The 13,283-nt window shown below is 38.3% G+C and overlaps 1 protein-coding gene across 2 annotated transcripts in view; it reads right to left on the bottom strand.

The window, feature by feature from the left end:
* The window catches only part of LOC132280907 (uncharacterized), a 73,158-nt gene that overhangs the window by 3,648 nt on the left and 56,227 nt on the right, over positions 1 to 13,283 (bottom strand). For both annotated transcript variants that reach the window (XM_059782662.1, XM_059782663.1), the window contains 8 exons: positions 13,073 to 13,158; positions 12,893 to 12,979; positions 12,510 to 12,771; positions 11,957 to 12,385; positions 11,754 to 11,850; positions 4,659 to 4,981; positions 626 to 742; positions 52 to 219 (listed from right to left, as the gene is read on the bottom strand). In XM_059782662.1, coding sequence (XP_059638645.1) covers positions 52 to 219; positions 626 to 742; positions 4,659 to 4,981; positions 11,754 to 11,850; positions 11,957 to 12,385; positions 12,510 to 12,771; positions 12,893 to 12,979; positions 13,073 to 13,158 — 1,569 coding nt within the window. The remainder of the gene's footprint in view (positions 1 to 51; positions 220 to 625; positions 743 to 4,658; positions 4,982 to 11,753; positions 11,851 to 11,956; positions 12,386 to 12,509; positions 12,772 to 12,892; positions 12,980 to 13,072; positions 13,159 to 13,283) is intronic.

Genomic DNA, 13,283 nt, shown 5'->3' with positions numbered 1-13,283 from the left:
AACTTTAGATGGATGTCTGGAGAATCTATAGTAACACTTCCCTTCTGTTACCTGCAAAATAATTGATGAATACTTGACTTGTTTGACATTGGAACTGGATGTAAGTAGGACGAGTACTACATGGAGTATATTATCATTTGTTTCACCATAGTCAGATTGATGCCTACGAAGCATTGCTGCAAAAGGAGCTCCTTCCCACTTTTCATCCACACTCAATGACTGCCTCATTTGAAGATAAAAAGTATGATCAGCGTGTAAAATTTTGGGTTTTGATGGGGTTGGGGTGGGAGGGGGAACTGTCTGAATTTTTTTTGGGATCTTCTATGCAGTGTTGTCAAAGGCAAGCCTAGGCTCCACGCTCATACAGGCACAACACTTGCGCCTGTTGTGTGCCTAGGTGCGCCTTTGACAACATTTGCGCCTTTATTATGGAATATGAATATGCTTTAATAGTAATTTAATTTTTCAATTGTGTGCCTTGCTTGCGCGCACCTCACGTTGCGCCTAGGCTACAAAGGACCTTTGACAACACTGCTTCTATGAGAAGCAAATTGAAGGCACATATATGAGAGAACAAGAAGCCAACAACTACAAGAATGCACCAGCACATGAAGAATAAAATTACCTGTACCCTGATCTGGTTGTAATTATGCATATCAGTAAACACAGAATCCAGATTGATATTCTCAAGCCTTGTATTTATGATTGGTGTGTAAACTGATGGCTCATTTGCATCTATCTCCTTCAATGAGTAACATATCAGATGAAGTGTTAGGTGATGATTTGTTCTAATAAAATATGCAACTATGCTATTTTAGCCAGCACAATAATAAAATGCAGTATAGAAAGCAAGGCGCATAGCTACTGTGGCCTCCAATATATAATTCAAACAAGCAGAGCTGTTAAATGCTACAAAAGGAACTGGAAGATAAATCCATCGAGGGATATTAATTATCTAGTTCAGAATTAAGTCATAATCTTTCAGCAGAGTTTTTGTGACTATCAATATGTGGATGTGTTCTTTAAAATCTAGCATACGATGCTCATGTTTTCTAAAATTTGTTTCAATATTACCTCTCAATGTAAAATGTCCACACCAAAGAAAATGAAAAAAATTGAAAACTCCAAAACTTTCGGGCACCATAAGTTGTGACGTTGATTATTTTTTTGCATCCTGTACCATCCAATTTTAGTTTAATAATATTATTCTTACTCATTACATGGGACTTTCTGTTCTTACGATTTATTTTTTTCTCATTTTCATAATCTTTTTCATTTATTTTGTCGAACATAAGACCTATACTGCAACTAAAAATGAAGAACTCAATATCCATGATGTAAAACAAAGCATATCATACCAAAAAGGGCTAGCTTATATACTTTCATGTCCTATTTTTTCTTTTCATTTTTTCTTAGTTGGTACTCACACACACATGCCTCCACTTAGGCTCGAACCCCTAACCTTCCTTTGGAAAGTAGGGGCCTGGTATTGCTAGGCCACTGGCCCGTTGGTCATGTCCTATTTTTTCATGTATATCTAAAATATTTATTGGAATCATTATAAAATTTTCTAAATTTGTTGAAACACAACTATTAACAATTTTTGTTAAATAGAATAATGACCAAGGTGGAGAAAATATTAACAGTAGTTTATTCCTGTGTTCATCAGCTTTCAATATTAAATTATTGGAAACAAATAGAAATGTTGGCTTGTAAAGACATTAATTATTTTCAATGCAACTTACATTTTTTATATGAATTTTCCTCTAATATATCACCTGTCTTGTTTGTAGAATAATATATTTATGGTCTTGAATTAAAACTCTCATCAATACAAAGATTTTATATGTACATCTTACCTTAAAATTTGACATATTTTACAGTAAAAAAAAAACTCTTTTATTTTATTTTATTTTTTTGGTTAAAGAAGACACATTAAACCCTGATTGCATGCTGGTAGGTTTACAGCTACGCAGGCCTGGAATGAGGCATGATCAAAAAGTTCAACGTAATATCAATTCTCAATTGGTTCTCAAATTAAATTCCAAAAATTATAGATGAAAAGAATAAGCCACAACTGAAGTGGAAGACCTGATAGCATGGCTTGGTCCTCATCAGATTTCACAATAAAGACCTGTACTGATTTATATTATTATTTATTCTTTAAAGAATATCTACGGTAACAGTTTTGTGGACAAGTTAACAAATTCTTAAAGATAATAAATTGTCCTTAAAAGGCATGAAATTTATAATGTTTTCTATTTTAGAGTCCATCCACACTTTTTTCCAAGCCAAGCAGGGATCACTTACAGACTTGGTTCTTAATAAAACAAGCCTCAATTAGAGCTTCAGTTTGGCTCATTTGCTGCCCTAATTGAAAAGGTCAGGAATGGAAAGTACTCATGCATCGAGCTTTATTAATTGATAAGAGCAACTGCAGGTTTACATTAAGAAAGTGAATAACCAATGATATAAATGACAGCACTGAGCAGGCAAAGGCAATAGACACATTGTTGCAACCAATTTCAGTAGAAGTCTGATGAATGGTCAAAATTTTAAAAGAAAGATTAAAATACCTTGAACTCCTATGAGGCTTGGACTAATAACAAGCACAGATTGAACTTTTACTGTAACAACTCTGACACCCCTTAAGAGTTAAAAACCCCAAGGCTCTATGACGTCACATGACTATTTACAATTTTACCCTCATTATTATACTAGTATTGAAGTGAAGATATAATAAAATAATATTAAAATCAATAAGAATCAAATGAAAAATATACCCCCCCTCAAGGAAACAGCATCTTTGCATCCGGAGGTAAGACTGCGTACATATGCTCTCCCTGGACTCCACAATACCACAACAACGGGAGTCTCATGCATTGGGCTACCCCTTTTACCCCCTCTCTAGTTCTTTTATTTATGTTCCGTGACCTTAGTTTCTCTCTCTAAAATCTCCTCCATTTCCATCCACCATCACCACCTCACCCCTCAAATGCTACCATCAAAGTAGAGCATCAATTCCATTTAATTCCCTTATGTTCTCTCTCTCCCTCTACACCACCACCACCCCTCTACTCTCTCACTTCTCTCCACCACACTACTTTTGCTGCTACTGCCCCCGTTCCTTGCACACACTACTCTTCTCACTACCATTCTACCACAACCACCGCCATTGCCGTTGCTGCCACCACCCCAACTCCTTTGGAACTACTCTCTATCTCTCTCTAAACCCCTGCCACCACTTTCCACCACTACCATCGGCCTCGCTATGCAACACCAAATCAAATCCCCATCGCACCACCACCACCACCAGCACCACCACCACTCCTCGTCTCATGGCATTCCACAAATTCTTGCCACCGCTTGCCCCACACCACTTTCAGGTTCACATATTGGTCTCAAACAATTAATTTAAAAAAAGAACGAAAGGGAAACCAATTTCACACATCTGCAGAGTAATTTTGAACCAAAATTATTCATATATATGCCTTCTGTATAATATTTGTAACCATTATGAACCAAAACTCATTTTATGTGTGTATATATACATCTACATATATGACAGACATATGTGCATACATACTAATACTATAGTACATGATGTAAATTTCAAAGGGATCTGTGAAAATTAAGATGGACTTGAGGATGCTACAGAATATTTGCTGGAGGTAGGGGGAATCACAGGCTGAGAGATGGGAGAGGGTGGTGGTGGGCGGTAGAGAAAAAAAAAAATTTAGGAGTATGGAAAGACGGAGAAGTTTGGGTGGTGATGGATTCAAATGATGCTAATATATATATTATTATGCAAGTTGATTCTACAATAATTTGTTTTGATCTCTTTTGCAATATTTTTTGTTTCATTAGTTCTAAACAGAGAAAGTAGAAAGAATATGGGAAGAAGTAGGAAGAAGAAGAGGATAGGTGAGTATGGGTATAATGGTCTTTCTAGAATGATTAGCTGGGCTAATTGTGTCATTTTCTTTAATGAAGGGCAATTTCGTCTGGGATAGACCGAAGGGTGACCAAAGGTGGAGCTGCAGGGAGAGTAGCTCCTCATACCACTTTCGAGGGGCTCAGCTCAAGGGAGTAACCAGAAAACTGTGTTGAATACGCTGGGTTGTAGGACCATACTTCCTAATGCAGAAAGTAGGAAACGGACGTCACATTACTTAAGCAAATACTCTTGGGATGAGAGATAAGGGGAGGAAGTCTTGGATCCAAGATTTGTTTGAAGGGACGAGAAGGCAGCAGGGGACCAGTGACTGGTGCTGGAGCTCTTAGATCCGCCTTTCTTTATTCACCACTGCATTGATGCAAAAATCTTTAATGGGCAAAATGGTAAGAAAGCAGAATAGGGGAATCAGTATTTGACCAACACCTTGGGGGAATTTGACCAAAAAAATTTCAAAAGTTCAATCTGATGGTGATAAGCTCAAACCTCAGGGTAAGCCAAGTAATTTATCCCCAAAAAACTAATAATAATAATAATAATAATTGTGAGGTCTACATAGATACTCCAAAACATAACGAATAGATACACCAGACCAGAAGAACAAAAGCATTCAAAAAAATAGTTGTGACATTCAAAATACTTTTGTATGGGTTGGAGAAAGAATAATCTCATAGTGACAAAAGCATTGATGAGTTAGACTGACCTGCTTAGCATGTTGAAGTAACTGGATTGCAAAATATGAGATTCTAAGTTGTATTTTTCCACTGGAGTGTATCACTGTATCCGCTTTGTGACTACCAGAAAACTCACAAATCCGCAACACTCGTGTGGGACCATCTGCATATACTTCATATCCCACATTAACCATCTCAATGCCATTTGATTCACCAAAATTTGTTCTTTTCAGGTCTCCTTTTTTTTTACCCAAAGGTATGTGAAACCCCAACCCTGTGTGTAGCCCGACTCTATAAAACGGTTTCCACGCCCGCAGCTTATCTAGGTTGATTTCACGTAACAGATGCACATCTACAATAGGAAAACTAGACAAAGGTGACAAAATATACTTTTGAATTACCATATAAATAAGTTCACTGAATCATCAGCTGATTATTAGCATTAAAGGCATAACAAACAATGCAGTAAAAAACACAGATCCATCAGATGCAAAACAAGGCATTATCGTTCATAAATCATTCTCTACCATATACAGATATTCATCAGTTAGCCATGATATGTCCATTTCAATAACGTGCATAAAAGGACTAAGTATGTGAATCAAGTCTAAACAAGATGATGCCACAATTCCAAATAAACTAAAGTACAACTCTTGAGAGATAACATGAGTGAATAAAATGAAATGGAAAGCTACCTCCATTTTAAACATATGCGCACACACCTAATATAAAACATTAGACATGTAGTGCAGTACTCTCTTGTATCCCGGAATATCTATTTGACAGTTAAAACTGATATTGTGGCCCGAATTTGGTGCCGGGTTGTGTTGCGACCCGCTTATAACCCGACAACCCGTTGGATCCCCCGAGGAAAATTTTGACCCGTTTTTTGCTCATGGGTTGTGGACCCTAATTAATCTCTTGTAGCCCAATATATAAGGGCGCTTAAGGTTTGGAGAGGTAAAAGAGAGAGACTATGAAATGTGTATAGAACGAGGGGTTGAAAATTTGTAATCTCCGATTTGACACATAGTGAAAACTTTCGCCGGATCCCAACTGTGGACGTAGGCTATTGCCGAACCACGCATAAATATTTATACTCTTTGTGCGGCGTGTTTACTTTTCTGTCTTGATTCTTGATTCTTGGGTTTGTTGCGTTTGTTATAACAAAGACAAAATTACATAAAGGGCAAACCAGTCTCAAATGCACTTGTAGTCTTGGTGCAGTAAATTGCAATTATTTAACTGATTAAATCCAAATAAGAAGAATAGAATGTGCAAAGAATGAAAAAGATATATCAAATCAGGAACCTTTTTAAGTAGTAAATAACTACTCCATGTAACTGCAACTCCTTTTTAAAACCCAACCGTTTGAACTTTTATCCCACTGTTCCACCTGAGATCTCCCACGGGTATCCGGTTCCCATTCTGCCATGTCTGTCCGATCAGCACACTCCAACACAAACCTCTAAGGGGGGGGGGGGGGGGGGGGGGGTAAAGGGGGCCCCGGCCCACCTCTTCAACTATAGAGCTGGTTTTTAGACAATACCACTTGTTTTTGATATTTTTTATTTTTTATTTTTTTCAATCTAGGGCAGGATGACAAGTTTGAGCAACCATCACTTCTTAACAGGTTTACATCATTAACTATTATGCTGGGGGTTGCTAATTTGCAGAATTGAGTAGTGCATAAAATTCCATATTACTTGACAAGTATCAATATTCCTAGAAACATGGCAGCAGTTTATTTTTTTCTTTTCTCGATTTCTAAAATTGCTTATAGAAACATACCTTCCAAAAGCTAATAATTAAGATCACATGTACATAACTCGGGGTGCTTGGGAGGGGTTGATTGGATTCAAACTAAACTTCGGCACCAATTGCCGAAGTGGTTGTCCTCAAACTCAATTCTAATATAACTCACAGATATAACTCCATCGAAAGATATTACCATGACATACGAGAAAATGAAATTCTACAGGTTTTGATATTTATTTATCATTTAGCAGGAAAAAATTGGCATTATAAAACATAGGACAACAAGATGTCACTGAAGTATGTGAAAACCGTAAGTCATAGTAAACACTGTTTTTTTTTTTTTTTTTTCTTTCCTAGTTGGTACTCACACACGTCTCTTCTGAGACTTGAACTCCTGACCTCCCTTTGACGGGTAAGAGGCTAATACCGTTAGGCCACTGGCCCGTTGGTATAGTAAACACTGTTGAAATGTTACCTTGAGTTATAACGCCTTGAGATTAAGATCAACTTTACTTTGTTGGGTACTATCAACATAACTCCAATATTTTCCTAGTCCATTAACAAATCCAAAGAGATTCTTCAATTTAGAAACAAACAATACCATGTCTTTGAAATACCTAATATTGGATTCCCTCCAGATGCATTAGAACAAACCTAGAGGGGCCGTATTCTATATAGGAAACACTCCAACCTGGCCGACAAATTAGCATGTCCCTCATTGTCACTGAACCCCCAAAATAGTAGAAAACCATGCCGCATAAAACCAACTGCAAAGCAGTACATAAACTGTCTCTTCCCATTTCTCATAGATGTTATAACAATTAGGCCAAAAACTTCCCTCTTAATCAAATTATGAATCGGGATTTTCTCCCCCAAACCCATCCAAGCAAATTATAAAAATTATTTTTAACAATATCTTGCATCTCCATATACTTTTCCAGGGAGAAAAAGGACTGAATCATACTACGAAGGCTCTTAAGTTGGAGATTTTAAATTCCCTTCCGATAGATACTGTAGAGTTTTAAAATTTCCTCATTGTTGGAAGCCACAAAAGTATCACAAGCACATTATTTTGGGAGATAACACCAACAGCTAAGTTTTATACTTTACCTGCAGTACTAGCTCTCAAAATCCCTCATCCTACTGTCTAAAGAATCAACATATAATTTATGATGTTGTGGCGTGAATTTTGTTTCGGCTTAGGGCACGTTGTGACTCGATGAATGGGATTTTGACCTGTTTTCCTCTTGCGGGTCGTGGTCCTATATAGTACTCTCTTGTATCTCGATATATAAGGGCATTTAGAGTTTGGAGTTGTGACGACCCTCGATTTTAGGGGGGGTTTCTTCTTCGTGTTTTTCTAAAAAAACTCGTCTTGACCTCCGTTTCAAGCCTCAGTTCTGGGCAGATAAAAAAAAATGTAGCAGCAGCCAAGGGCTGCCACCATGCCATGTCTTTGGGCGCCGGCATGCACGCCGGTGGGCTCGCGCATGGGCGCTGTGTGCGCCATGGCCCCTCGTTGGGCCGCCGCGACATCAATTCTTCTTTTGGGCTTTTCTCCTTCGCCCGGACTCCAATTCAAGTGAATTTTTTTTTTAACTTGACTAATTTTTCGCTGTCTTTCCAACGGGGTGCTCGGTTGCACCCAGTTCTTCCTGGATAATTACCAGTTTACCCTTTTTGCCTTAAGTGCTCGTTTTTCTTCGTCATGCCGTTTCTCCTTCGTCCGGACTCCGAATCATGCGATTCTTGAGTCCATCTTGATTAGTTTTTCGTTGTCCTTCTAGCGGTGTGCTTGGTGGCACCCGAATCTACAGTTTTCAGAAATGACTATTTTGCCCCTGGGGGCTTATTTGTCATATTTTCGATCTTTTGTTTCCGCATCAGTTCTTGTTGAGTTCCACGACCTCATGGAAGGTCACTTTGACTTCTTAGAGTCTTGTTTTCTGTTTTCGTTTCCGCATTTGGATCCGTTATCGGATCATCCTTACGGTTCATCACAGGACACGCTGGCCTAAAAACCAGGGTCGTCACAGGAGTGGAATAATGAGAGAACACTGAAAATTGCAGGAAAGAGAGAGAGAGAGAGAGAACTAGGGTTTTGGCCCTGGGGGTTGCAATTTGTGAACTTTTATTTTTTGCATAATGAAATCTTTCACTGGATCTTTACCGTGGACGTAGACTTTGCCGAACCACGTAAATCATTGTGTGTGGCGTGTTTACTTTTTTGCCGTGATTCTTGGTTTGCTCTTGGTTCGTTGTATTTGTAATGTAACCTCACCAAGATGCATTTTGGTGTTCATGGGTCTTTACTATCCTACTGTAACGGGTGGGCGCTTGCCCATTTACCCAAAAGCTCAAGCTGTTGGGTAATACTGCATACCCACCCATTTATATCCAATCACTTTCCCATCCAGACCCAACGTGGGACAAATGACCCTTGTTACATTTCCCCCCACCCAAACTCACAACACCCTCGTTGCAGTCGGGCCACCCAGCCTACTTAGGGTGGCTCACCCGGACGCCTTATGGGCCGGGAGCTTGGCATGACACCGAATCAAGGATTGGGTCTAGCTCTGATACCAACTGTAACAGGTGGACGCTTGCCCATTTACCCAAAAGCTCAAACTGTTGGGTAGTACTGTATACCCACCCATTTATACCCAATCACCTTCCCATCTAAATCCGATGTGGGACAAATGACCCCTGTTACACCTACCATACTGAACAATCCACATATTCCTCTCTCCCAAACTAATACCGCAATGTGAGTGTCGAGTGTGTGTGTAGAATGCAGACGATGTTGGACTATGTCCTGCCTAAGGTTTGATTTTTTAATGTCAAATCAACATAAATTCAATTTTGACCGAATTAAACCAGTGCTGAAAATTTAAATTCAGATGTACTACTTTAACGGCCTTCAAAGGGCATAATTGTCATTTTGCAGCATGTTAGGAGAATAATCACCAGCTGGAATTCTTATAGAAGTCATTTTGTCTTCATTCTAAAAGTCCAGTTTGCCCTTACAGACTGCTTTAATTTCAAATTTAGATAGGCAGCCAACTATAAGGGGCAAATCTGTCATTTACGCTCTTAACAGCCACTTTATTTCTAACAGCTCATTGTATTGAATTGTACCTGTTACGACAAACAAAGCGAACCACCAAAAAAAACCAAGAATCATAACAGAATATAAACACGAAACACAAAGAACACAAAGATTTAGCGTGGTTCGGTAAAGCCTATGTCCACAGTGAACATCCGGCGAAAGAATTCAGTATGCGAATATCTGGAGATTAGAAGTTTCAATCCCCAAACCCTAGCTCTCACTCTCAATCTCTTTTCTATGATGTTTACTGTCTCTCAATGTCCCACTCCAAACCCTAAAGGCATTAAATATCGGGCTACAAGAGAGTACTAAATAGGATTCACGACCCGCAAGCAAAAATGGGTCAAAAATTTTCCTCGAGGGACGCCCCAGAACTTTGGTGGGCTCAGGCCTACACAAAGCTCAATCAACGGGTCGTCAAGTCACAACACGACTAGGAACCAAATTTAGGCCACAACATCACAGTACCACATAGGACACCTAGCATATTCTCTCCAACAATTATTGATGCAGCAGCGGGTAGGGGCGATTCGAGAAGAAAATTCAAGTAAATAAGAAAGAGGTTAAGATAGAAATTGAGAGAGAAATAGATAATAATAGGGGAAGAAATCAGAATGAGGGAGAAGAGAAGAATAACAGAGGGATAAATCAGAATTGAGGGAGAAGAGAAGAATAACAGAGGGAGAAATCAGAATTAAGGGAGAAGAAACCACAATAATTTCTGAACAATAATCAATAATCAATATCAAAAGCTGACCTTCACATTGTCTAAACCAGCTTATAAATAGGCATCAAATAAAACCCCTAATCAACCTATTACCATAAATAAAACCCTAAATTGCTGAAATATCCCATAATAATAATAAATAAACAAAAATCCCTAATTTCATCTTTCTTTCCCACGTCTCCAATAGTGGGTGTGGGCCATGTGGTCTTTAAGCTCTCTGGCTAGGCCCGATTCTTCATCAATTATAATCTCCTGAGAGAACATCTTGTCTATATATCAGTCATAAGCAATGAGCTATGTATGTACGCCAATTCTACTGGGGTGAGTAAAATCCAAGAGAGAAAAGGCTGAGGTATAGAAATCTGAGAGTGAGCTAAAGCTTCTTTTGAAATTATGCTAAGATTAATTCCATTCGTATGAGCAAAATCCATTCTATCCGCACTTTCTGGTTCAAGCAGCTATACTGATCAGTTTATGCAAACAGCAACCTACTAATACATTCATTCCAGCAACTTTGAAGCTTCACTGGTGTGTTCTTGAGCTGAAAGCAAGTTTCATTTGCTACACACTATCCAGAAAAAGCTGAATGAAGCACTTATTGAGCCTATTGCACCAACTTGATTCTTGAAATTCAACTGCTGCCTTCAGCAGAACCAAGAAGCTGCTCCATTGTTTCAAATTCTGTATCCACTAGGCATAATTCCTATTCTTGTGTATTTTGTGCTCTGAATCCTATTTCATTTTTCTGAGTTGAGTGTTTGTGTTGTATTGGTGAAAAGGGTGTAGTGAACAGGGGGAGTTTACAAAACAATGAGGTGAGTGAAGAGTGTGAGACACTGCTGACGGTGTGCTTTGTCCTGATTTTTTAACATAGTGGGTTGTTGATCAGGCTTAAGAGCCTCATGGATGCTTCCCCAATTTCTTTGGGGTTTTACCATGTATATCCTGGTGTCTGATCTTTGTGTGTGTGGTGTAAAACAGTTTGCTGTTTATTTTGTTTGCCAAGTGTTTGAGAAATTGAAAAACAGTTAGAAAACAAGAACCAATTCACCCTTCCCTTCCTGGTTCTTCAGACGGATCATATCATGTCATGTGCAAGCCCACATTCAAAGGACTTGTAGCCCCCATTATCATCCCAAATGTAAAAAACTTATCCCAATTCTTTAACTATGACAAGTACAGTACAGGCTACAGTTTCACTATCGTGGGTTAGATGTCAAAATGACAACATCAAGATAAACAAATAGGTGCCATGCATGCATCAGCACAGAAAGATGATTGATAGGAGGCCACCCATCCCGAAAAAGCGGGTCATAAATGTATCCTCATTTCATTCAACAAAGACAAACAGAAAACACTTATTCTTTGTGCAAGAATGCACGCCATTAGCTGAAACATTGACATAGTGAGTATATAGAATTTCAGAAACACATTCCCCATAGCATGTATTCAGACTTAAACATATGAAGGAGATTAAATTACTAAATATTATGTGAAGTGTAGATGAAGTATAAAGAGAGTAGTAACTACCATTAATTCGGACAACCAGCCTATGAGGAAGAGTCAAGTCATCCCAAACATAATTAACACTGCTTCCAGTTCCAAGAATCTCTGGCTCCAATGAACCCTGGAAATTCTCCAATTATAATTTAGAAGTATAAATATATGTAAATAATTATATTTACATATATATATATATATGTAATTGAGAAAATGTTGACTAACAACACAACCTTTTGATAGTAAGTGATGGATGTCTCATGCAAGCAATTCTCAATCCGATAAGGCAGATTGATGTTTGGTGGCCTATGGAAGTGCAAACCAAGAGTAGAACCTCCTTCCACCACATCCAAAGCGGCAAATTCCGGTAAAATACTGCCGCGTGAAATTACTTGATTTGAATGTTGTTTGGTAGAATCCAAGGATCTTCTGAATTTCAGAAAAAAACGTCCCATTGAGGCAATACATACTGGCCCTGACCAACCCAATTCATCCTCGTTTGGGCGGAACTGAATAAATACTAATGAATCATCATGAGAATTTCTGTGTTTTCTGAGAAGGTTCTCGAAAACACTCACTTCTCTCTTCATGCTTGTTACACTCCGCAACTGTAACGCTATTTTCTGTTTACTGTTAATAGGAACTATCCCTTCCATGCCATCCTTTCCGAAGATAAATGAAAAGAATACAATTTAGCGCATAAACTACACACATTAAGAAAAAGGAGGCCCCTCCAGAATTGTTAAAATAATAATAAAATAAAATAATTATAAAAAAAGCGCTAACCTCCAAATAACACTGACGAACAAGGACAATTTCCTCAGATTCATTGAATACAACATATCGCGGGACAATAGAAATTATATGTGATGGAACATTTATTTTACTCATAATTGGCCCTAAAGACAACCCCAACTTTGCAATATGTTTGAATCCAGATCTTTCCTCTACTTCCAGGCCTATCTCTGTAGGACCTGATAGAGCGTCCAAGTCCAATAACATCTCAGATGCTTTCTCTTCCAACAATTTTAAGTGCACCTTGTTGTATCTGGCAACAAAACATGAATGAGACACCCATTACTAGATAGAAACACCTACGGCTCATCAAGCATTTGTCTGGCACTACAGGGAGGGGAATTTGTAATTATCAGTGAAAATAAATGCATTACTTCATGAACCACGATCTAGTGGATTTTGGAGGCAAAAAAGATCCAATCTCTGGAGGAATATTGAAACTAAGCTTTTCAGCATCATCCCTGCATGAATATATTTAAGGTGATAATTATAACAAATGCATGTAATGAACCGCACAAAAATATTGATTGAATACAGTAAAATACAGTGCATACCTAGATAGAGGCTTCTGATTGGGTGCAAAGCAAAACAAAGAAAAATCGGTGTCATTTTTCAGTGTGTATGACGTAAAGATAGCCACCTGCAAAAAGATATACAATTTAGCTTTCCAACAGGATTCTAAGCAGGCACAATTAGCCAAGTTGAAATATTCAGTAGACAAGTGCAAAAAACTAGTACAATAGCTTTGCAAATGACTAAAAATCT

The sequence above is a fragment of the Cornus florida genome, unplaced genomic scaffold, assembly GCF_030987335.1.
Source record: "Cornus florida cultivar Cherokee Brave unplaced genomic scaffold, ASM3098733v1 CherokeeBrave_3.0.0_Hap2_Chr11, whole genome shotgun sequence".
Taxonomy (NCBI): domain Eukaryota; kingdom Viridiplantae; phylum Streptophyta; class Magnoliopsida; order Cornales; family Cornaceae; genus Cornus; species Cornus florida.
This window is presented reverse-complemented; position numbering and strand designations above follow the sequence as displayed.